Raw genomic sequence first — 26813 nt, 5'->3', positions numbered from 1 at the left:
ACCAATGAATATAGGGTTGCCATATTCGGTGATAAATGCAAGCTGAGGAAGGTTTCCTTGCACTGAGCAGTGTTTGAATTACCTGTTGTGAGAATCCTCTTGCTTTCATGATGGAATTCTGAAGACCCACGCCGACGAAGACAGTCGATCCAGGTGCTTGTGATAACAAGGACCCTGAGACATTAGATCTGGACATTGAAGGAGTAGGAATGGAGCATCATTGACAACCTCTGCAGATCTGCCGGAGCTATTTGTATCAAGGTGCCCCTTCTTTGTTTTGCCTTTCGCATCACGATGGGTAACAGGGTGATTGGTGGTAACACATAGGCCAGACGAAAGACCCATCTCACTGACGGGGCATCCGCAAAGATCGCTTTGGGATCCTTCGTTATTGACCCGTATGCGGGACGCCACGCGATCCATCTCCAGTAATCCCCACTTGTCTACCAGAATTTGGAAGACCTTTAGGTGTAAAGCCCATTCGTTTGCATGAATGGCGTGTCGACAGAGAAAATCCGCTTCCCAGTTTAGGACTCCTAGAATGAACACTGCGGAAAAGGCTGGATGATGAAGTTCTGCCCACCTTAACGTGCGGCTTACTTCCTTCATTGCTTTTGGCTGCAAGTTCCTCCTTGATGGTTGAGGTAAGCTACTGCCATTGCATTGTCCGAGCGGATTTGGACTGGTTTCCCCTGAAGGATGTCCTTTGCCTGATAAAAGTGCCATATATATAGCCCGAAGTTCCAATATATTTATTGGCAGGCAACATTTTCCCTTGGTCCTCTGCCCCTGAAAGCAACTCCTTCCTGACACCGCTCCCCAGCCCTGAACGGTGGCATCAGTTGTCAGTATTTCCCAATCTGATATCCAAAAGGGTCTCCCTTTGTCCAGATGGAATGTCTGCTTCCACCAGGCTAATAACCTCCTTACTTCCAGAGGAAGGACCATGCGTTTTTATTGCCTGATGTAACCCATTGCATTTGGAAAGGATCAGACGTTGCAAAGGTCTCGAGTGGAACGGAGCATACTCCACCACGTTGAATGTTGACACCATTAACCCCATCACTTGCATTACTGCGTGAATGGATACCCTTTGACTGTGTAGCAGCTCCTGAAACCTTGACTGAATTTTGGATATTTTGTTCAGAGGTAAAATTACTCTGAAGACTTGAATGCAACACAGCCCCAAGTGAGTCATCTATTGTGACGGAACCAGGGATGACTTTGTTCAATTTATGAACCAACAATGTCTCTGCAAACAAGCTATTGTTTGCCGCAGATGACACTGAAGCAATTCCTGAGATTGTGCCAGGATTAGTCGAGGTATGGAAAAATCCTTATACCCTACTGACGGAGATAAGATGCAATTACCACCATAATTTTGGTGAATACTGGGAGCTGTGGCCAGTCCAAATGGTAGGGCCTGAAACTGAAAATGTTGCTGGAGGATAGCAAACCCGAGATAGTGCTGATGGGACAGTGCTATAGGAACATGAAGGTGAGCATCCTAGATATCCAGGTATACCATAAAATCCTCCGGCTCTATGGCCAAAATAATGGAACGTAAAGTCTCCATATGAAAACAAGACACCTAAATGTTCAGCACTTTGAGACGGAGTATGGGTCGGAACGACCCATTTGACTTCTGGACTAGAAACAGGTTGGAATAAAAACCTTTGTCCTCGTTGTGCAGGAGGAACTGGAATTATCACTCCTGACTGGAGCAACTTCTGAACTACCTCTTGCAAAGCCCTGGTCTTCGTTTCCACTGAAGACGGGCTGCTCCAAAAAAAACTTTTGATGAGGGCGTATCTTGAAAGCAAACGCATAACCGCGAGGAACCGCTTCTTGCACCCAGGCATCTGTGGTAGATTGCTGCCAGATCTGTGCAAACCAAAGAAGTTGGCATCCCACCCTGGGGACCCCCGGTGGAGGCCCGCACCATCAGGCTTATGGTTTATCTTCTAATTTGAAAACGGCCCTCTGGTAGCCCAATGCTTTTTACTCTAACCCCACTTGTCAGATTGAGACTGTTTGCCATAAACCTTTCCTTTTGCTTTTCCTTGAGTCCGAAAGAGCCAAAAAACTGAAAATATAGGCTCGGATTTAAGTGTGGAAGGAAACTTCACTTTCTTGGAGTATGCTTCTGACTCTAAAATACTGTTTAATCCTTTACCAAAAAGAATATCTCCAATAAAAGCAGACACTCCAGAACCTTCTTAGATTCTGAGTCAGCTTTCCATGTGTATAGCCAAACCGCTCTGCGAGCTGCTACTGCTGAGGCTGATGCCCGAGAGGAAATTGTACCCATATCCAAGGCTGCTTCCATAAAAATAGCTGCCTGTTTGATATGTGCAATATGGGATTTTTGCTCTCTAGATGCCATTGAAAGGTTATCCTCCAATGTATCAGCCCAGGCTGCCACTGCTTTTGCCATCAAAACCGAAGCCATGGCTGGTCTTATGATTGCACCAGACAAAGAGAATATGTTTTTTCTTAAAAACATCTATTTTCCTATCCGAGACATCATTTAATGATGTCGAAGGCAGAGGTAATGTAGACTGTTGCACAAATCTGATGACATGTGAATCTACTTTGGGAGCCACCTCCCTTTTTAAACAGTCCCCAGCCGGAAGAGGATAATGGGAACCCTTAGGATTTTAAACTTCTTACTGGGTGTAACCCAAGCCTCTTGCATAATTTCCATCAGCTGTTCTGACCCAGTATGCAGACCTGGAGTGCGATGAGTCCTCATCCTCAGACGAGTCCTCATCCTCAGACGAGATCACATCTGAAACATGTGTAGACTGTGAAAATGTTGTTTCATGTCTATGTGATTTACTTACCACCAGCCTTCAGCTTGTTTCTGTTGAGAGGCTGTAGATTCCTGTACTGGATGTGATAACCCCCAGGTCGAATGGTGCATGTAAGGGGTAATAGGGTAACCTATCCCTGGTATAGGAGCTGGCATTATCCGCTCAGCTATACTGGATAATGTCTGTGCAAAGGTAGCCCATGGAGGTTCAACCTGAACCTGTGCCTCCCTCGGATTATTCAAGAGGCTTTGGTGAAAGCTAAAACAATTTGCACATAATCCATTTTGAACCAGATCCCGAGAGGTTAACCCAGCTTTGCAAGACAAATATGATGAGTGTTGGTGCTGCTGTGGAGAGTGTATCCTCCTCAACATTGCCTCTCTTAGACATGATAAATAAATCACACACCTGTACAGTGTTAACTACATAAATTGTGACTGTAATCACTTTAAAATTTGTTAAAGTGACATACAATCTGATCCCTGCCTGCTTTGCACCAGCATTGAGGATCGGAATACACAGAAACTGACAGAAAATAGTAAAGTCAGCAATCACACTAGTAATCTGTCACAGGTTACACGTTAGTATAATAAGCAATATGAGCACATAATCAACTAGATACATTTATACATTTCAAGTATCCAAGTTGTCCAGATACGGCATGATCCTGATACCCTGACGGTGGAGAAGAGCAGTCATGACCTTGGTGTAGATTTGCAGAGCCGTGGTCAGTCCAAAAGGCAAGGCTTGGAATTGATAATGGAGGTTGCCAATAGCAAACCGCAGATATTGCTGATGCGACATGGCAATAGGTATATGTAGGTAAGCATCCTGTATGTCCAGGGATACCATGTAGTCCTTGGGCTCCAATGCCAGAACAATAGAGCGAAGAGTTTCCATACGGAATTTGGATACCTTCACAAATTTGTTCAAAGACTTGAGGTTGAGAATGGGCCGGGAGGATCCATTCAGTTTCGGAACTAGAAACAGCGTTGAATAGTACCCCCTGCCCCTCTGAGACAGAGGCACCGGTACTATCACTCCTGTACGCAGAAGTCGTACCCAAAACAGGCTCGCACTTCCAAAACCTCTAAGCCCAAACCTAAACGTTCCAGGGCTGCCCGTCAGCCTGCTTCAAAATCGGAGGTCGAAAGGAATGAAAGGTGGTACTTTTAGCCTTCGGAGCCGAAGGATTAGTACTTTGCAGACATGTCGATTTAGCAGACGCTAAATCAACAACAATCTTGTTCAGATCTTCCAAAAAAAGGATGTTTCCCTTAAAAGGGATCACCTCCAAGGTCTTTATAGAGTCCAGATCCACAGACCAGGACCGCAACCACAGAATCCGGCGACCCAGAATGGACGTAGTCGACGCTTTGGCCGCCAGAACACCGGCATCAGAAGCAGCCTCCTGAATGTAATGAGTGGATGTGGTAATATATGAAAGACACTGTCTGGCACTATCAGAAAAATTCAGAGGTAGCTCCGCCTCAACTTCTGGAACCCAAGCTTCAATAGCTTTTGCAGCCCAAGAGGCTGCCATAGTAGGTCTATGTACAGCACCTGCCAGAGTGTAAATAGACTTCAAACAACCCTCCACACGCTTATCCGTCTGTTCTTTCAGAGAGGTGACGGTAGTGACAGGCAGAGTAGAAGACACCACCAGACGTGCAACATATGAGTCCACCGGAGGTGGTGTTTCCCAATTTTTAGTTAACTCTGCAGCGAGGGGATAACGAGCTAGCATATTTTAGACCGGGAGAACTTATTTCCTTGAGACTCCCAAGATTCCTGACGTATGTCAACGAGATGGTCAGAATGTGGCAAGACTAATTTAGTAACCTTCTGACGTTTGAACTTATCAGGTTTCTTAGACGTACTGTATCTGGAGGGTCAGTTTCATCATCGATCTGAAGAATCAGTTTGATAGCCTCCAAGAGGTCAGGAACATCAACCGAAGTAGTAGATTCCCCATCTGAAGCATCTGCATCAGTGTCTGATGGATCAGAATATACCCCATCTTCATCGGATAAAGTATCTGAAAGATGAGTGGATTGTGAGGAAGAAATGGCCCGCTAAGATGACCATTTGGTCCTAGGAGGGCGAGGGTCAGGCTTTTTTTTAACCAAAGACTGATTTAACTGCTGTAACTGAGTAGACAGATCATCCATCTATAGTGGATTTACAACAGGGACAATAAGTGATTGTAAAGGCACAGGAGGTCCCACAGGGGACGCAAGTCTTGTAACTAGCGTAGTCAGTAAATTGGAAAAAGCAGCCCAAAGGTGAGTCTTGGTGTGCCACCGGTGCAGCAGGCTGACCGAGGGGTACAGAGCCCCCAGTATCTGGACCCTCAGCTGGAATGTTTCCTCAGATAAATCTGTGGCGGCAGCACTGCATGACGCAGGATCAGGCGCGAATCTCCCACCCTGTGACGCAGACATTATTGGAAAATGTAGCCCTAGGGCGTAACAGTACAATATAGCCAGACACTGTACCTGACAAAAAAAACCTGTGGAGTGTGATTGCAAATGCAGATCACAAACAGAGGATTTAAGTGGTATATGGTGAATGAAATACACAGAGAAAAATACTAAACAGTATATCCTGTGAAAAATATGAGACCCTGATGCACTTAGCCCCCTTCAGGGTACAGAATATAGGGATAGCAATATGTGTGAGATACACGGAATAGGAACCACACGGCAGCTATAGTCACACACAGTCACATGTACAATGCAGAAATTATTACATACAACAATAAAACTGCACTGGATTAGCAATACTAAGTAAAGCTATATATGTATACAGATGCACAGTAAACACTGGATGTATATCACAGAATACTTGTACTAAATATTCCTGTAGGTACACACTTGTTCTTAACGAACGACATGTAGGATACTTAAGTGTCCTGTAAATGCACAGCGCTGATGAGGCAGGCAGCTTTACAGAGGAGACGGTGCCCAGCAGTCCCAGAATCAGTGCAGCTCTGTGTAATGGCACCCAAACGCTGACAGGAAGTGAGGGAGGGAGAGAGAGAGATGCAGCTCCAGGGCGGGAACATCTGCTGTAGATGGCGCCTGGGGCTGGGGGAGGGGCTAAGGGTCAGTGCCCTTTTCACTATGCTGGACTTCACCACCAGGTACTATAGAGCCTATGGAAAGCGGATTTTAGTAAATCCGACCTGTGCTCCTTGCCCTGGTGGATATAGTGGGGTTCCTGTACGACCGCGTCCCAGGTCGCGATTTCGGCGGGTCCCGTCTGGGGGACCCTCTTACCTCCTCCCTTAACATGTGGCCACGTGATCCTGGAGAGCAGCGGCGGTGTGTGTGCCTGATGAAACTGGAGCGCCTCCGCTGTAAGCACCCGGCAACCAGGGCACGGGAGTATGCAGCGCCGCTGGGGAAGGTGAGAGAGCCGCAGCACAATATGTCAGACTGACATATAGCACCAAGTGCCTGTGCGGCCCTTGATGTCTTCTTTCTTCAGAAAAGCTAATTTCAGGGCAGCCTAGCGCAGCCCTCCCTGTTAGCTGCCTGCACTAACTTACAAACTGATCTCCAGCGCCTGGAGGCAGGGATATAGAGGAGGTGCTGCAGTGCATCCTGGGAACAGTCAAAGCTTTAGCCTGTTGGTGCCTCGGATCAAGATCCAACTCTACACCCCGATGTTATTCCCTGTGGAATACCCGTGTACCCCGCTGCAGAAATGCTGAATATTTTTCTTTAGAAAAATGACAATAAAACACACCAGAATGCAGGTTAACTGAATGAAATGTGTACCTGATCCATGCCCATAAAAGTCACTGATGAGCTGAAACGCTTCTGCATATTCAAAATGATGTTTTGCCATCCTCTCTATACGTATTCGGTCATCATCCCGTAAGCTAATGTGAAGCAAAAAGAAGGGGAAAACAAATATATCGTATATTATTAAACTGCTACAGCAAATGGAAACACTACTGTGGATCATGTGAGCAGGTAGTGATTTGCATACTTAGAGCGAACCTTTAGCTTACATTGGCTTTTAGTTAGTTTATAGTCACCTGTTTTATGAAAGTTTTACGTTATGCTCTACAACAGCATATCCTCTAGGTATGGAGGGAAAAAGACCAGTTCACCTTTTTATTTTGGTCAGGACATCTCAAGGTATACGTCAATATGGTGGTATAATACACAAAATACCAAAATGCAGACAGGACAATTTATCAGGTGGGCAATAATAACTTCAATGCTTGGGTGTGGTTCTCTCTCTTTAAATGAGTGGGGCAGGGCTTAAACACATAACAGAATGGGTATTTAAAATACATATGATACCTGAAACAGAGCAATGCTCATTTTATAGAATGTCAGTGTTAGGACTTGGCTAAGAGGGAAGGCCATGAAGGGGCTGGTCAGCTTAAAAAATTATTTCAATATTTTGGAACTAACATTCCCTGAATTCAGATGAATTACAGTTTGGAAATAAATTAGGGGAGTGCTAACTTTGCATGATTATTTTATTCAAATGTTGTGGTCACAAATCACGTGCACCGCAGATGTTTAAGTGCTTTGGAGATTTATATACACACACACACACACACACACACACACACACACACACACTTTTATGGAATGTGCAGTGATGTAAATGGATGATGAGGCACTAAAGTAGTACCAGAGCCAGATTTACACACAACATATGAACCAAAGGTTCCATGTATGGTGTTGGGGCTAGAAGACCGGTGCTCAGGATCTCAGCAGTCAGCATACCAACCCCAGGATGCCGGCGGGTTGGGCGAGCGCAACAAAGTGCCTTGCGGGCACACGAGTTGGAATGGTCTCTGTAAGTCGGCATGCCTACTGTCAGGCTGCTAAGCGGGCGGGATCCTGGCGTCTGCATGGTGACCGCCGGGATCACGAGCGCCACTCACATGACCGGATACCCATGTGTGCATTATAGACAAGTAAAGCAGTATAAACTGCTGGAAATTTGATGAGTTTTGATCAGGGATGTGCAGAAAAGATAGGCACTGCCTCAGCTACCATAGACTTTTACTCGAGTAATAAAAATGATTAGAATAATACAAAGAAGATATTTCTAATATATTATTTGTATTTTTCATATACTTTATATAGTCAAAACAGTTGCTTATAAGTATGTATGACAGGAAAGGTTCTGCCTCACCCCACTGCAAGTCACTGATGACGGGACGTGCTGTCCTGAAACATTGACAATGGATTAATACAAAATTTATTTTGCTACATATTGTTGTCTCTAAGTGCCGGTTCCTTTGCAGCCCCGTTTTGCCTTTTCAAAGTCTCCGAGTACCGCTGTTTCTTCGTAAGCTGTGTGTCCATGTTAGCCAGAGGGCACCGGAGAAGGTATGTATGTATGTATGTATGTATGTATGTATGTATATATGTATATATATATGTATATATATATGTATATGTATATATATGTATATGTATATATATATGTATATATATATATATGTATATATATATATATATATATATATATATATATATATATATATATATATATATATATACACATATACATACAACGACGGACTGGGGCCTCGAATCAGCCCTGGCATTTGTGGGGGCGCGCGCCGCATGACGTATTGGGGCGTGGACTCGTAGCACGCCCCCATTACCATTGCGACGGTTGCTGGGTGGCCGGGACCATGGAACCAGAGAGCCAGAGGCTGCGCTACACACGGCCTTACCGACTCTCTAAGCGATTGATTCGGCCCACCTGCCCTTCTCTCATGTGACAGATGGCCAGTCCGGCCATGCATGCATGCAATATATATATATATATATATATATATATAGTCAAAGTCGAAAAATATAGCGACCTATGATGCCTTCTACTAACCCCATGCGCTTGCCCGCTGCACGTGCACATTCTCTCCCGTGCGTGCACATATTCGCAGTTGCGTGACGGCGCCTCCACGGTCGTGCGCTCAGGCGCGTGGTATGTGCATTTATGGTAGAGTTTGTGTGCGTCTGGCGGGCGACTCGATCGTTACATAGTTAATCCAAATAGTATATTTTATAGGTTATGGTCCCTTTAATAATATCTGTAAGTATGTTTAGTGTAACTGGTTCATGAACAAAGGAATTCCTCTTTGCATGATACGAAGGGTCAGACAGGGTCTGAACAGTGGTGTTTAGTACCTAACCGAAGAGTATTTTATTAGAAACATTCCGGTGTTGCTCCAGCGTATAGTTATATATAAAAGTAGTTTATGGACTTTAAAAGTATTTGCTGTTTTATTACACATGTGGGGGGAAACCTGAGATTCCCTCCCACCTGAGCAGTCTGGAATAGTCACAGTCCACCTGTTCAAACAAACCTATGACCTTTTGTTATAATGTGAAGACAGATTCCTGTGTCCAATGAACAATGAGATTGTAGGGCCCTTTGTAGTGTACTGTATGTTGTGTATATAAGAAACAGCCAGGCTGGACCAGCTCAGTCTACTCTCCACAAAAGGTTTTCATCATTGACTAACTAGAGAGCTGGTTTCCAGGACTGCGCAGCGATCATTCCCCAGTGTGTAAGTTTTTCTCTGTGACCAACTTAATCTCTGTCTGTATTTGCCATACTCTCTCTCTCCCTCTCTGTTATTGTTTAGGATTAAGACGCTATTGTATATTTATGTCCAGTTATCATGTTTAGGTGTTTCATGTTAGTGCTGTAGTGTATAAGCTGTAAACTGTATTTTTCCCTTTTTACATAGCTAAATCTCGTTAGTAAAGGTGTTGGAACCTCAGCAAGGTGTCTGTGTTTCTCTAGCTAGTACAAAGGGTTTCTGAGTATCTCAATCACTCAAACAGCTTGCTTAAATATCCAGGTTAACCAGTGGTATATCATTGCAGTATCTCAATACTAAGACTTACAGTATAATCAGGCTCTGTGTTTAAAGTTTATAAAAGTACTGTCTGTGTGTACGCTCGCTGTGTGTATTCCATACACCCAGCGCAGTGTGTGTACGTTACTTGCGTACCACGTGTGAGGTCTTCATACGCAAATAGCGTACGGAGTGCGTAGCACGTGCACGAGGTTTAGCGGCCATTACGGCTACACGGTATTAGTATATAGCTAATGTTAAAAGGTAGATAACGGACTATCAATAAATATATATATATATATATATATATATATATATATATACACACACACACACATTTTGACGATATATCTTTGTACACAATTTTTAAGAGACTTGTTAATTAATCACGGATTAATAAATAATTTTCTAGAAAATCTGAACTGTAAAACTCTCTTAACAGATCAGATTTCAGATATCCTTATAGCAAAGACGACAAAATGTGTCTTCTACTGTACAAAATGCCAAAAACTTTAACCCTCATAGTGCATTTCATTATTCATATCAGAATCCATTTCACAGACTAGTGCAGAGGTTCCCAAACTGTGTGCCGTGGCTCCCTGGGGTGCCTCGGGACACTTGCAGGGGTGCCCTGGGTTGGTGGTCCAGGACCAATTCAAATAATTCATGGTCAATATAATAGGTAAAACCAGTGCTGGTGGCTGCCAATCATAAAATATGTGGCCAAACAGAAGCAAATATTGTTGCTCACCACAGAACTGACCCTAAGCATGACATATAAATGCGATCTACTTAATGTAATATTTCTTTCTAAATTTCTCAAGAAGAAATTTTGGCCTAGGGGTGCCGTGAAAAAAAATCTGATATTCTAGGGCCCTGTGATTAAAAAAAGTTTGGAAACCACTGGACTAGTGCATAAGCAGGGGAAAGTTTTAAGCTGGTGTTGTAAAGAATGTGGCCCCAGTACATAAAAAATACCTGTATACAATGATCACTTGTTGCTGCAAAAAAATATTTTCTTTCTCCTTCATAAGGAGTACTATTATCATTATATGTATATCTGATATGTTACACAAATGAGCGTAGTTAAAAGCAAAGGGTGCACTGCAAGGGTGTGAAGAAGCATTTATTTTGCATGCAGGGTAAATACTGTCTGCTTTAGCTAGCAAACTGTAGGTAGCTTTCTTTTTAAACTGAAAATTAGATTGGAGTTTAGACACATGCATCTCCATCTCAAATATTTATTTACTGTTCTATTGTTGGAGCTGCAACGGTTTGTTCCTGTGGGGGTTACTTCTAAGGTAGTCAGAAAGTCAGAGTTTAAAAAATGTCAACATTCACAATGTCAACATTGACGATGACGATAGAACTTACCTTTGTTAAATCTTTTTCTGCAAGGTACACTGGGTTCCACAGGGAATAACATTGGGGTGTAGAGTAGGATCTTGATCTGAGGCACCAACAGGCTAAAAGCTTTGACTGTTCCCAAGATGCTCAGTGCCGCCTTCTCTATAACCCCACCTCCGTGCACAGGAGCTTAGTTTTGTTAACCAGTCCAATGCAGTTGCACGTAAAAGACGACCATTAGTAGCCACATACACCACATTCTCACGACAGGAGAAGGTATCAGCGGCTAATGGCATACAAACCCAAAGAAGCTAAGTGCGTCAGGGTGGGCGCCCTGTGGAACCCAGTGTACCTCACAGAAAGAGATTTAACAAAGGTAAGATCTTACCATAAATCTCCTTTTCTGCAGCGGGGTACACTGGGGTTCCACAGGGATAACATTGGGGATGTCCTAAAGCAGCTCCTCATGGAAGGGGACGCACTGTAGCGGGTACAAAAACTCGGCGTCCAAAGGAAGCATCCTGGGAGTATCGAAGGCATAGAACCTGATGAACGTGTTCACTGAGGACCACCACGTAGCCGCCTTGCATAATTGTTCAAGGGTCGCACCACGGCGGGCCGCCCAAGAAGATCCAACAGACCGAGTAGAATGGGCTTTGATGGTAGCAGGAGCTGGAAGACCAGCCTGTACATAAGCATGTGCAATCACCATTCTAATCCAACTATCCACGGTCTGCTTATTCGCAGGCCACCAACGTTTGTGAAAACCAAAAAGTACGAAAAAAGAATCAGACTTCCTAATGGAGGCTGTCCTCTTCACATAGATATGAAGAGCCCGTACCATATTCAAAGAGCGCTCTTTGGAGGACAATTCAGGAGAGATAAAGGCCGGAACCAGAATCTCTTGGTTAAGGTGGAAAGAAGACACCAGAGCGTGTCCGAAGAACCGCCTGGAATGGTGAAAAAGCAGAAAAGGTGACCGACAGGATAAGGCACCCAAGGCTGAAACCCGTCTAGCAGAGGCAATAGCCAGCAGAAACAAGACCTTAAGAGTAAGCCACTTAAGGTCCGCAGACTCAAGAGGTTCAAACGGAGACTCTTGCAGGGCCTCCAGAACCACAGACAAATCCCAAGGAGCCACGGGCAGGACATAGGGAGGTTGAATCCATAAAACACCCTGAGTCGCAATTTTTCTCTGAAACCATACCGACAAGGCAGAAATATGAACTTTGAAAAAACAAAGTTTGGCAGTACTAAACTTGTAAGTGTCATGATTGTTCGATGCGCACCAAGCAAAGTAAGAATTCCAGACACTATGATAAATCCGAGCCAAAGCCGGCTAACGGGCCTTTAACATAGTTTGAATGACCGCCTCAGAAAATCCTTTGGCCCTCAGAACTGAAGCTTCAAGAGCCACGCCGTCAAAGCCAGCCAGGCCAAATCCTGGTATACACAAGGACCCTGAACGAGGAGGTCTGGGCGTTGCGGAAGCAGAAGAGGACACTAACGAGAGACCCTGCAGGTCTGAGAACCAATGCCGTCTGGGCCACGCTGAAGCGATCAGAAGTAGGATTCCTCCTTCTTGCTTGAACTTCCTTATCACCCTGGGCAGAAGTGACACCGGAGGGAACACGTACGGCAGCCGAAAGTTCCATGGAATTGCCAGTGCGTCCACGAACGCTGCTTGAGGATCCTTGTCCTTGCGCCGAAAACCGGAACCTTGTGATTGTGTCGAGATGCCATCAGGTCTATGTCTGGTAGGCCCCACTTGTCCACTAGGAGTTGAAATTCTTGTGGATGGAAACTCTACTCTCCGGCATGTACGTCCTGACGAGTGAGGAAGTCCGCTTCCCAGTTGATAACCCCCGGAATGAACACTGCCGATATGGCTGGCAGATGGCGTTCCGTCCACTGAAGAATCCTTGACACTTCCATCATTGCCATGCGGCTTCGAGTGCAGCCTTGATGATTTATGTATGCCACCGTGGTGGCGCTGTCCGACTGTACTTGAATAGGTCTGTTCTGTATGAGATGCTGGGCCAGGTTCACAGCATTGAACACCGCCCGCAATTCCAGAATGTTTATCGGGAGGAGATATTCCTCCCTGGTCCACCGACCCTGAAGAGTGTTGCTCCAACACCGCGCCCCAACCCCTCAGACTGGCATCCGTTGTTAGGAGGACCCAGACGGAGATTCAGAAGGGACGACCCCTGTTCAATCGATGGTCCTGTAGCCACCAGCTCAGTGACAGACGAACCTCCGGAGACAAGGAGATCATGTGAAACCTGATTCGGTGAGGCAGGCCATCCCACTTGGCAAGAATCAGCATCTGCAGAGGGCGGGAATGAAATAGAGCGTACTGCACAATGTCTAAAGCGACACCATGAGGCCTAGTACTTGCATCACCGAGTGTATCGACACTCGCGGGCGAGAGAGGAAGCATCGAATCCTGTCCTGAAGGTTCAGGACCTTCTCCTGAGACAAAAACAACTGCTGGTTGTGAGTGTCCAACAATGCCCCCAGGTGCACCATGCTCTGAGCAGGGACCAGGGAAGATTTCTTCCAGTTGATGAGCCACCCGTGGGCTTGCAGAAAGTGGACCGTCAGATCCAGATGACTGAGAACTTCTGGGAAATTCACCAGGATCAGCAAGTCGTCCAGATACGGTAGGATCCTGACACCCTGATGGCGGAGCAGGGCCGTCATCACCGCCATGACCTTTGTGAATACTTGCGGAGCCGTGGTCAATCCAAAAGGTAAGGCCCGAAATTGATAATGGAGGTTGCCAATAGCAAATCGCAGGTATTGCTGATGCAACATGGCAATAGGAATAAGGAGGTAAGCATCCTGTATGTTCAGGGAGACCATATAGTCCCCGGGCTCCATAGCCAGAACAATAGAGCGAAGAGTTTCCAAACTAAACTTGGAGACCCTCAAAAATTTGTTCAAGGACTTGAGGTTGAGAATTGGCAGGGAGGAACCATTTGGTTTCGGAACTAGGAACAGCGGTGACTAGTACCCCTTGCCTCTCTGAGCCAGAGGCACCGGCACTACCACTCCTGTGTCCAGGAGGGATTGTACCACCAAATGAAGAGTTTTTGCCTTCACCTGATCCGAAGTGATGTTTGTCAGGCAAAATTGATGGGAGGATGATACTTGAAGGATATGGCGTATCCGTGAGTGACGACTTCCCTTACCCAGGCGTCGGAAGTGGTCTTCAACCCTACCTGGGTAAACCATAGAAGTCGGCCTCCCACCCTGGGATCCCCCCAGGGGGCGGCCCGCCCCGTCATGCAGTAGGCTTGTCTGATTTGGAAGTAGGCTGACTGGCAGCCCAGGCACGTTTAGGTTTGGGCTTAGTGGTTTTGGAAGTGCAAGCCTGTTTTGGGTATGCCTGACCCTTTGCTTGACCTGGAGGTCGAAAGGAACGAAAGGAAGTACTCTTAACCTTCGGAGCCGAAGGAGCAGTACTAGGTAGACATGCCATCTTGGATAATATGGCAAAAATACAGAGCTATAAACAAGATGCTATAATAAAATAAATTTTATTTATTATAGCATCTTGTTTATAGCGCTGTATTTTTGCCATATTATCCATTTTTGTTTTCATTAAGGGGACTGACCCTCTCCTTCTTACAGCAGCTGGAGATAACACTCATTTTCAGCGCCTGTTAATTATATACTTGTTATATAATATTTACTTGCTATCAGACATGCCATCTTAGCTGAAGCTAAGTCAGCAACAATCTTGTTGAGATCCTCACCAAAAAGGATGTTCCCCTTAAAAGGGAGCACCTCCAGGATTTTCATAGTCCAAATCCACAGACCAGGACCGTAACCAGAGAATCCGGCGAGCCAGAATGGACGTAGTAGAGGCCTTGGCCGCCAGAACACCGGCATCAGAAGCCGCCTCCTTAATGAAATGAGAGGCTGTAACAATATACAAAAGACATTGTCTAGCATTATCAGAAAACTTGGATGGCAGCTCTGCTTCCACCTCCTGAGCCCACGCTCCAATAGCAACCCAAGTAGCCGCAATAGTGGGCCGATGTACAGCTCCCGCAAGGGTATAAAATAAGATTTTACTCACCGGTAAATCTATTTCTCGTAGTCAGTAGTGGATGCTGGGAACTCCGAAAGGACCATGGGGAATAGCGGCTCCGCAGGAGACTGGGCACAACTAAAGAAAGCTTTTAGGTCACCTGGTGTGCACTGGCTCCTCCCACTATGACCCTCCTCCAAGCCTCAGTTAGGACACTGTGCCCGGACGAGCTGACATAATAAGGAAGGATTTTGAATCCCGGGTAAGACTCTTACCAGCCACACCAATCACACCGTATAACTCGTGATACCATACCCAGTTTAACAGTATGAAAACAACTGAGCCTCTCAACAGATGGCTCAACAATAACCCTTTAGTTAACAATAACTATGTACAAGTATTGCAGACAATCCGCACTTGGGACGGGCGCCCAGCATCCACTACGGACTACGAGAAAATAAGAATTTACTTACCGATAATTCTATTTCTCATAGTCCGTAGTGGATGCTGGGACTCCGTCAGGACCATGGGGAATAGCGGGCTCCGCAGGAGACAGGGCACATCTAAAAAAGCTTTTAGGTCACATGGTGCGTACTGGCTCCTCCCCCTATGACCCTCCTCCAAGCCTCAGTTAGGTACTGTGCCCGGACGAGCGTACACAATAAGGAAGGATCTTGAATCCCGGGTAAGACTCATACCAGCCACACCAATCACACCGTACAACTTGTGATCTGAACCCAGTTAACAGTATGATAACACAAACGAAGTAGCCTCTGAACAGATGGCTCACAACAACAGTAATAACCCGATTTTTGTAACAATAACTATGTACAAGCATTGCAGACAATCCGCACTTGGGATGGGCGCCCAGCATCCACTACGGACTATGAGAAATAGAATTATCGGTAAGTAAATTCTTATTTTCTCTAACGTCCTAGTGGATGCTGGGACTCCGTCAGGACCATGGGGATTATACCAAAGCTCCCAAACGGGCGGGAGAGTGCGGATGACTCTGCAGCACCGAATGAGAGAACTCCAGGTCCTCTTTAGCCAGAGTATCAAATTTGTAAAATTTTACAAACATGTTCTCCCCTGACCACGTAGCTGCTCGGCAAAGTTGTAATGCCGAGACTCCTCGGGCAGCCGCCCAGGATGAGCCCACTTTCCTTGTGGAATGGGCCTTTACAGATTTAGGCTGTGGCAGGCCTGCCACAGAATGTGCAAGTTGGATTGTACTACATATCCAACGTGCAATCGTCTGTTTAGACGCAGGAGCACCCAACTTGTTGGGTGCATACAATGTAAACAACGAGTCAGATTTTCTGACTCCAGCTGTCCTTGAAATATATATTTTTAATGCTCTGACAACGTCCAGTAACTTGGAGTCCTCCAAGTCGCTAGTAGCCGCAGGCACCACAATAGGCTGGTTCAAGTGAAATGCCGAAACCACCTTAGGGAGAAATTGAGGACGTGTCCTCAATTCTGCCCTGTCCGAATGGAATATCAGATATGGGCTTTTGTATGACAAAGCTGCCAACTCCGAAACTCTCCTGGCTGAAGCCAGGGCCAACAGCATGGTTACCTTCCATGTAAGGTATTTTAAATCTACCGATTTTAAAGGCTCAAACCAATGAGATTTGAGAAAATTCAGAACCACGTTCAAATCCCACGGTGCCACTGGAGGCACTATTGGGGGTTGTATATGTAGTACACCTTTGACAAAAGTTTGTACTTCAGGCACTGACGCCAATTCCTTCTGGAAGAAAATTGATAAGGCCGAAATTTGAACTTTAATGGACCCCAATTTGAGGCCCATAGACAATCCTGCTTGCAGGAAATGTAAGAATCGACCCAATTGAAATTCTTCCGTTGGAGCCTTCTTGGCCTCACACCACGCAACATATTTTCTCCAAATGCGGTGATAATGTTGTGCGGTCACTTCTTTCCTGGCTTTAATTAAAGTAGGAATAACTTCCTCAGGAATGCCCTTCTCTTTTAGAATCCGGCGTTCAACCGCCATGCCGTCAAACGCAGCCGCGGTAAGTCTTGGAACATACAAGGTCCCTGCTGAAGCAGATTCCTTCTTAGAGGTAGAGGCCACGGATCCTCCGTGAGCATCTCTTGAAGTTCCGGATACCAAGTTCTTCTTGGCCAGTCCGGAGCTACCAGTATTGTTCTTACTCCTCTTTTCCGTATAATTCTCAGTACCTTTGGTATGAGAGGCAGAGGAGGGAACACATACACTGACTGGTACACCCACGGTGTTACCAGAGCGTCCACAGCTATTGCCTGAGGGTCTCTTGACCTGGCGCAATACCTGTCCAATTTTTTGTTGAGGCGAGACGCCATCATGTCCACCTTTGGTTTTTCCCAACGGTTCACAATCATGTGGAAAACTTCTGGATGAAGTCCCCACTCTCCCGGGTGAAGGTCGTGTCTGCTGAGGAAATCTGCTTCCCAGTTGTCCACTCCCGGGATGAACACTGCTGACAGTGCTACGACATGATTCTCCGCCCAGCGCAGAATCCTTGCAGCTTCTGCCATTGCACTCCTGCTTCTCGTGCCGCCTTGTCGGTTTACGTGGGCGACTGCCGTGATGTTGTCGGACTGGATCAACACCGGCTGACCCTGAAGCAGCGATTTTGCCAGGCTTAGAGCATTGTAGATCGCTCTTAGCTCCAGTATATTTATGTGAAGAGACGTCTCCAGGTTTGACCACACGCCCTGGAAGTTTCTTCCCTTTGTGACTGCTCCCCAACCTCGTAGGCTGGCATCCGTAGTCACCAGGACCCAGTCCTGTATGCCGAATCTGCGGCCCACTAACAGATGGGCAGTCTGCAACCACCACAGGAGAGACAACCTTGTTCTCGGTGACAGTGTTATCCGCTGATGCATGTGCAGATGCGATCCGGACCATTTGTCCAGCAGATCCCACTGAAATGTTCGTGCATGGAATCTGCCGAATGGAATCGCTTCGTACGAAGCCACCATCTTTCCCAGGACTCTTGTGCATTGATGTACTGACACAGTTCCTGGTTTTAGGAGGTTCTTGACAAGTTCGGATAACTCCCTTGCTTTCTCTTCCGGGAGAAATACCTTTTTCTGAACAGTGTCCAGAATCATGCCCAGGAACAGCAGATGTGTTGTCGGGGTCAATTGAGATTTTGGAAGATTTAGAATCCACCCGTGTTGCTGAAGCACTACTTGTGTTAGCGCTACACCGACTTCCAGCTGTTCTCTGGACTTTGCCCTTATCAGGAGATCGTCCAAGTAAGGGATAATTAATACGCCTTTTCTTCGTAGAAGAACCATCATTTCGGTCATTACCTTGGTAAAGACCCGAGGGGCCGTGGACAACCCAAACGGCAGCGTTTGAAACTGATAATGACAGTCTTGTATCACGAACCTGAGATACCCTTGGTGTGAGGGGTAAATCGGGACATGTAGATAAGCATCTTTTATGTCCAAGGACACCATGAAGTCTCCTTCTTCCAGATTCGCTATCACTGCTCTGAGTGACTCCATCTTGAACTTGAATTTCTTTATGTACAGGTTCAAAGATTTCAGATTTAGAATAGGCCTTACCGAACCGTCCGGTTTCGGTACCACAAATAGTGTGGAATAATACCCCTTTCCCTGTTGTAGGAGGGGTACCTTGACTATCACCTGCTGAGAATACAGCTTGTGAATGGCTTCCAAAACCGACGTCCTTTCTGAGGGGGACGTTGGTAAAGCAGACTTTAGGAACCGGCGAGGGGGAGACCTTTCGAACTCCAGCATGTAACCCTGAGATACTATCTGCAGGACCCACGGGTCCACTTGTGAGTGAACCCATTGATTGCTGAAAATCTTGAGTCGACCCCCCACCGTTCCTGAGTCCGCTTGTAAAGCCCCAGCGTCCTGCTGATGGCTTTGTAGAAGCCGGGCCGGGCTTCTGTTCCTGGGCAGGGGCTGCTTGCTGCCCTTTCTTACCCTTTCCTCTGCCTCGCGGCAGATAAGACTGTCCTTTTGGTCGCTTTTTATAGGAGCGAAAGGACTGCGGCTGAAAAGACGGTGTCTTTTTCTGTTGGGAGGGGGTCTGAGGTAAAAAAGTGGATTTGCCGGCAGTTGCCGTGGCCACCAGGTCCGAAAGACCGACCCCAAACAATTCCTCTCCTTTATATGGCAATACTTCCATATGTCTCTTGGAATCCGCATCACCTGACCACTGTCGCGTCCATAAACTTCTTCTGGCAGATATGGACATCACGCTTACTCTTGATGCTAGAGTACAAACATCCCTCTGAGCATCTCGCATATAAAGGAAAGCATCCTTTAATTGCTCTAGAGTCAATAAAATACTGTCCCTATCCAGGGTATCAATATTTTCAGTCAGAGAATCCAACCACACTACCCCAGCACTGCACATCCAGGCTGAGGCTATTGCCGGTCGCAGTATAACACCAGTATGTGTGTATATACTCTTCAGTGTAGTTTCCAGCCTCCTATCTGCTGGATCCTTGAGGGCGGCCGTATCAGGAGACGGCAACGCCACTTGCTTTGATAAACGTGTGAGCGCCTTATCCACCCTAGGGGGTGTTTCCCAGCGCGCCCTAACCTCTGGTGGGAAAGGGTATAATGCCAATAACTTCTTGGAAATTATCAGTTTTCTATCGGGGTTAACCCACGCTTCATCACACACGTCATTCAATTCCTCTGATTCTGGAAAAAATACAGGTAGTTTTTTCACCACCCACATAATACCCCTTTTTGAGGTACCAGCAGTATCAGAGATCTGCAAAGCCTCCTTCATTGCCGTGATCATATAACGTGTGGCCCTATTGGAAAATACGTTTGTTTCTTCACCGTCGACACTAGATTCATCTGTGTCGGTACCCGTGTCGACTGACTGAGGTAAAGGACGTTTTACAGCCCCTGACGGTGTCTGAGACGCCTGAACCGGTACTAACTGGTTAGCCGGACGTCTTATTTCGTCAACTGACTTTTGTAATGTGCTGACATTATCACGTAATTCCATAACTAAAGCCATCCATTCCGGTGTCGACTCCCTAGGGGGTGACATTACCATCATCGGCAATTGCTCTGCCTCCACACCAACATCGTCCTCATACATGTCGACACACACGTACCGACACACAGCAGCCACACAGGGAATGCTCTAATCGAAGACAGGACCCCCTAGCCCTTTGGGGAGACAGAGGGAGAGTTTGCCAGCACACACCAAAAGCGCTATAAATGTATATAAACAACCCTAGAAGGTGTTGTTTACTATATATGCGCTCTTAATATATAAATATCGCCAATTTATGCCCCCCTTCTCTTTGTTACCCTGTTTCTGTAGTGCAGTGCAGGGGAGAGACCTGGGAGCCTTCCTCACCAGCGGAGCTGAGCAGGAAAATGGCGCTGAGTGCTGAGGAGAATAAGCTCCGCCCCTTTTTCGGCGGGCTTTTCCCCGGTTTTTAAGAAACTGGCCTGGGTTAAAATACATACATATAGCCTTAATGGCTATATGTGATGTATTTATTTTGCCACTAAAGGTAATTATATTGCTGCCCAGGGCGCCCCCAGCAGCGCCCTGCACCCTCCGTGACTGAGTCAGTGAGCCGTGTGACAACAATGGCGCACAGCTGCCGTGCTGTGCGCTACCTTCAAGAAGACTGAGGAGTCTTCTGCCGCCTGCTTTCCGGACCTCCGTTCTGCCGTCTCTTCAGCGTCTGTAAGGGGGATCGGCGGCGCGGCTCCGGGACGAACCCCAGGCTGACCTGTGTTCCGACTCCCTCTGGAGCTAAGTGTCCAGTAGCCTAAGACTCCAATCCATCCTGCACGCAGGTGAGTTGGAAATCTCTCCCCTAAGTCCCTCGATGCAGTGATCCTGTTGCCAGCAGGAATCACTGAGATTGAAACCTAAAAAAAAAACTTTTCTAAACAGCTCTTTAGGAGAGCCACCTAGATTGCACCCTCTCGGACGGGCACAAAAACCTAACTGAGGCTTGGAGGAGGGTCATAGGGGGAGGAGCCAGTACGCACCATGTGACCTAAAAGCTTTTTTAGATGTGCCCTGTCTCCTGCGGAGCCCGCTATTCCCCATGGTCCTGACGGAGTCCCAGCATCCACTAGGACGTTAGAGAAATAGATTTACCGGTGAGTAAAATCTTATTTTCTCTGACGTCCTAGTGGATGCTGGGAACTCCGAAAGGACCATGGGGATTATACCAAAGCTCCCAAACGGGCGGGAGAGTGCGGATGACTCTGCAGCACCGAATGAGAGAACTCAAGGTCCTCCTCAGCCAGGGTATCAAATTTGTAGAATTTTGCAAACGTGTTTGCCCCTGACCAAGTAGCAGCTCGGCAAAGTTGTAAAGCCGAGACCCCTCGGGCAGCCGCCCAAGATGAGCCCACCTTCCTTGTGGAATGGGCTTTTACGGATTTAGGATGCGGCAGTCCAGCCGCAGAATGCGCCAGCTGAATTGTGCTACAAATCCAGCGAGCAATAGTCTGCTTAGAAGCAGGAGCACCCAGCTTGTTGGGTGCATACAGGATAAATAGCGAGTCAGTTTTCCTGACTCTAGCCGTCATGGAAACATACATTTTCAAGGCCCTGACTACGTCCAGTAACTTGGAATCCTCCAAGTCCCTAGTAGCCGCAGGCACCACAATAGGTTGGTTCAAGTGAAAAGCTGATACCACCTTAGGGAGAAACTGGGGACGAGTCCTCAATTCCGCCCTATCCATATGGAAAATCAGATAAGGGCTTTTACATGACAAAGCCGCCAATTCTGACACACGCCTGGCTGAAGCCAAGGCCAATAACATGACCACTTTCCATGTGAGATATTTTAGATCCACGGTTTTAAGTGGCTCAAACCAATGTGATTTTAAGAAACTCAACACCACTTTGAGATCCCAAGGTGCCACTGGAGGCACAAAAGGGGGCTGAATATGCAGCACTCCCTTAACAAACGTCTGAACTTCAGGTAGTGAAGCTAGTTCTTTCTGGAAGAAAATCGACAAAGCCGAGATCTGTACCTTAATGGAGCCTAATTTCAGGCCCATAGTCACTCCTGCTTGTAGGAAATGCAGAAATCGACCTAGTTGAAATTCCTCTGTTGGGGCCTTTTTGGCCTCACACCAAGCAACATACATCCGCCATATGCGGTGATAATGCTTTGCAGTTACATCTTTCCTGGCTTTATCAGCGTAGGAATGACTTCCTCCGGAATGCCCTTTTCCTTCAGGATCCGGCGTTCAACCGCCATGCCGTCAAACGCAGCCGCGGTAAGTCTTGGAACAGACAGGGCCCCTGCTGCAGCAGGTCCTGTCTGAGCGGCAGAGGCCATGGGTCCTCTGAGATCATCTCTTGAAGTTCCGGGTACCACGCTCGTCTTGGCCAATCCGGAACCACGAGTAATGTTCTTACTCCTCGTTTTCTTATTATTCTCAGTACCCTTGGTATGAGAGGCAGAGGAGGGAACACAAACTGACTGGTACACCCACGGTGTCACTAGAGCGTCCACATCTATCGCCTGAGGGTCCCTTGACCTGGCGCAATATCTCTCTAGTTTTTTGTTTAGGCGGGACGCCATCATGTCCACCTGTGGCCTTTCCCAACGGTTTACCAACAGTTGGAAGACTTCTGGATGAAGTCCCCACTCTCCCGGGTGTAGGTCGTGTCCGCTGAGGAAGTCCGCTTCCCAGTTGTCCACTCCCGGAATGAACACTGCTGACAGTGCTAAGACGTGATTTTCCGCCCATCGGAGAAACCTTGTGGCTTCTGCCATCGCCATCCTGCTTCTTGTGCCGCCCTGTCGGTTTACATGGGCGACTGCCGTGATGTTGTCTGATTGGATCAGTACCGGCTGGTTTTGAAGCAGAGGCCTTGCCAGACTTAGGGCATTGTAAATGGCCCTCAGTTCCAGAATATTTATGTGTAGGGACGACTCCTGACTTGACCAAAGTCCTTGGAAATTTCTTCCCTGTGTGACTGCCCCCCAGCCTCGAAGGCTGGCATCCGTGGTTACCAGGACCCAGTCCTGTATGCCGAATCTGCGGCCCTCTTGAAGATGAGCACTCTGCAGCCACCACAGTAGAGATACCCTGGTCCTTGGAGACAGGAATATCAGCCGATGCATCTGAAGATGCGATCCCGACCACTTGTCCAAGAGGTCCCACTGAAAGGTTCTTGCATGGAACCTGCCGAATGGAATTTTGCTTCGTAAGAAGCTACCATTTTTCCCAGGACTCGTGTGCAGTGATGCACCGATACCTGTTTTGGTTTCAGGAGGTCTCTGACTAGAGATGACAGCTCCTTGGCTTTCTCCTGCGGGAGAAACACTTTTTTCTGTTCTGTGTCCAGAACCATCCCCAGGAACAGTAGGCGTGTGGTAGGAACCAGCTGTGACTTTGGAATGTATAGAATCCATCCGTGCTGTTGTAGCACTTCCCGAGATAGTGCTACTCCGACCAACAACTGCTCCTTGGACCTCGCCTTTATAAGGAGATCGTCCAAGTACGGGATAATTAAACTTCCTTTCTCAAAGGAGTATAATCATTTCTGCCATTACCTTGGTAAAGACCCTCGGTGCCGTGGACAGTCCAAACGGCAGTGTTTGGAATTGGTAATGGCAATCCTGTACCACAAATCTGAGGTACTCCTAGTGAGGATGGTAAATGGGGACATGTAGGTAAGCCTCCTTGATGTCCAGGGATACCATGTAATCCCCCTCCTCCAGGCTTGCAATAATCGCCCTGAGCGATTCCATCTTGAACTTGAATTTTTTTATGTATGTGTTCAAGGATTTCAAATATAAAATGGGTCTCACCGAACCGTCCGGTTTCGGTACCACAAACAGTGTGGAATAGTAACCCCGTCCTTGTTGAAGTAGGGGCACCTTGACTATCGCCTGCTGGGAATACAGCTTGTGAATTGCCTCTAGCACAGTCTCCCTGCCTGAGGGAGTTGTCGGCAAGGCAGATTTGAGGAAACGGCGGGGGGGAGACGCCTCGAATTCCAGCTTGTACCCCTGAGATACTACTTGAAGGATCTAGGGATCCACCTGTGAGCGAGCCCACTGATCGCTGAAATTTTTGAGGCGGCCCCCCACCGTACCTGGCTACGCCTGTGGAGCCCCCCCGTCATGCGGTGGACTCAGAGGAAGCGGGGGAAGAATTTTGATTCTGGGAACTGGCTGACTGGTGCAGCTTTTTCCCTCTTCCCTCGTTTTACACGCTTGCATTTCTGAAGCCGAAAGGACTGTACCTGATAATACAGTGCTTTCTGAGGCTGTGAGGAAACCGGAGGTAAAAAATTTTTCTTCCCAGCTGTTGCTGTGGATACGAGGTCCCAGAGACCATCCCCAAACAATTCCTCACCCTTATAAGGCTCTATGTGCCTTTTAAAGTCAGCATCACCTGTCCAGTGTCGGGTCTCTAATAATCTCCTGACCGAATGGACATTGCATTAATTCTGGATGCCAGCCGGCAAAATATCCCTCTGTGCATCCCTCATATATAAGACGACGTCTTATGTTCGCAAAATAGTATCCCTGTTTGACAGGGTTACAGACCACGCTGCAGCAGCACTATCTGCAGGTCTCAGTCTAGTACCTGAGTGTGTAAATACAGACTTCAGGATAGCCTCCTGCTTTTTATCAGCAGGTGCCTTCAAAGTGGCCGTATCCTAAGACGGCAGTGCCACCTTTTTTGACAAACGTGTGAGCGCCTTATCCACCCTAGGGGATATCTCCCAGCGTAACTTATCCTCTGGCGGGAAAGGGTACGCCATCAGTAACTTTTTAGAAATTACCAGTTTCTTATCGGGGGAACCCACGCTTTTTCACACTTCATTCACTCATTTGATGGGGGAACAAAACACTGCCTGCTTTTTCTCCCCAAACATAAAACCCTTTTTTAGTGGTACTTGGGTTAATGTCAGAAATGTGTAACACATTTTTTATTGCCGGGATCATGTAACGGATGTTCCTAGTGGATTGTGTATATGTCTCAACCTCGTCGACACTGGAGTCAGACTCCGTGTCGACATCTGTGTCTGCCATCTGAGGGAGCGGGCGTTTTTGAGCCCCTGATGGCCTTTGAGACGCCTGGGCAGGCGCGGGCTGAGAAGCCGGCTGTCCCATAGCTGATACGTCATCCAGCCTTTTATGTAAGGAGTTGACACTGTCGGGTTATACCTTCCACCTATCCATCCACTCTGGTGTCGGCCCCACAGGGGGCGACATCACATTTATCGGCATCTGCTCTGCCATCACATAAGCCTCCTCATCAAACGTGTCGACACAGCTGTACCGACACACCGCACACACACAGGGAATGCTCTGACTGAGGACAGGACCCCACACAGCCCTTTGGGGAGACAGAGAGAGAGTATGCCAGCACACACCAGAGCGCTATATAATTTAGGGATTAACACTATATTGAGTGAATTTTTCCCAATAGCTGCTTGTATATACAATATTGCGCCTAAATTTAGTGCCCCCCCTCTCTTTTTAACCCTTTGAGCCTGAAAACTACAGGGGAGAGCCTGGGGAGCTGTCTTCCAGTTGCACTGTGAAGAAAAAATGGCGCCAGTGTGCTGAGAGAGATAGCTCCGCCCCTTTTTCACGGACTTTTCTCCCGCTTTTTTATGGATTCTGGCAGGGGTATTTATCACATATATAGCCTCTGGGGCTATATATTGTGATATATATGCCAGCCAAGGTGTTTTTATTGCTGCTCAGGGCGCCCCCCCCCCCCGCGCCCTGCACCCTCAGTGACCGGAGTGTGAAGTGTGCATGAGGAGCAATGGCGCACAGCTGCAGTGCTGTGCGCTACCTTGGTGAAGATTGATGTCTTCTGCCGCCGATTTTCCGGACCTCTTCTTGCTTCTGGCTCTGTAAGGGGGACGGCGGCGCGGCTCCGGGACCGAACACCAAGGCCGGTTCCATGCGGTCGATCCCTCTGGAGCTAATGGTGTCCAGTAGCCTAAAAAGCCCAAGCTAGCTGCAAGCAGGTAGGTTCGCTTCTTCTCCCCTTAGTCCCTCGCAGTGAGCCTGTTGCCAGCAGGTCTCACTGTAAAATAAAAAACCTAATTATATACTTTCTTTCTAGAAGCTCAGGAGAGCCCCTAGTGTGCATCCAACCTCGGCCGGGCACAAAATCTAACTGAAGCTTGGAGGAGGGTCATAGTGGGAGGAGCCAGTGCACACCAGGTGACCTAAAAGCTTTCTTTAGTTGTGCCCAGTCTCCTACGGAGCCGCTATCCCCCATGGTCCTTTCGGAGTTCCCAGCATCCACTAGGACGTCAGAGAAATAGACTTTAAGCAACCCTCCACACGTTTATCCTTCGGTTCCTTCAGAGAGGTGACGGTAGTTACAGGCAGAGCAGAGGACACCACCAGCCGAGCGACTTGCGAGTCCACCGGCTGAGGCGTTCCCCAATTTCTACTCCGCAGTGACGGGGTAGCAAGCCAGCATCTTCTTGTGAGGTGTGAATCTCTTTCCTGGATTTTCCCAGGATTTCTGACGTATATCAACTAAGTGGTCAGACTGAGGCAAAATTAATTTAGTAACCTTCTGACGTTTGAATCTATCAGGTTTCTTAGAGGCAACATTAGGTTCTGGGTCATCGTCAATTTGAAGAATCAGCCTGATAGCCTCTAATAGGTCAGGAACATCCACCTGTGAAACAGACTTCCCATCAGAAGCATCTGGATCAGTGTCTGAGGGGTCAGTATACACGTCATCCTGATCAGATGAAGTATCT

General features: G+C 47.2%; 1 protein-coding gene across 3 annotated transcripts in view; it reads right to left on the bottom strand.

Moving 5' to 3' along the window:
• MSH3 (mutS homolog 3) overlaps positions 1-26813 on the bottom strand; it is a 534775-nt gene that overhangs the window by 368912 nt on the left and 139050 nt on the right. For all 3 annotated transcript variants that reach the window (XM_063963915.1, XM_063963914.1, XM_063963916.1), the window contains exon 9: positions 6602-6705. In XM_063963915.1, coding sequence (XP_063819985.1) covers positions 6602-6705 — 104 coding nt within the window. The remainder of the gene's footprint in view (positions 1-6601; positions 6706-26813) is intronic.

Source organism: Pseudophryne corroboree, chromosome 1 (assembly GCF_028390025.1).
Source record: "Pseudophryne corroboree isolate aPseCor3 chromosome 1, aPseCor3.hap2, whole genome shotgun sequence".
Classification (NCBI taxonomy): Eukaryota; Metazoa; Chordata; class Amphibia; order Anura; family Myobatrachidae; genus Pseudophryne; species Pseudophryne corroboree.
This window is presented reverse-complemented; position numbering and strand designations above follow the sequence as displayed.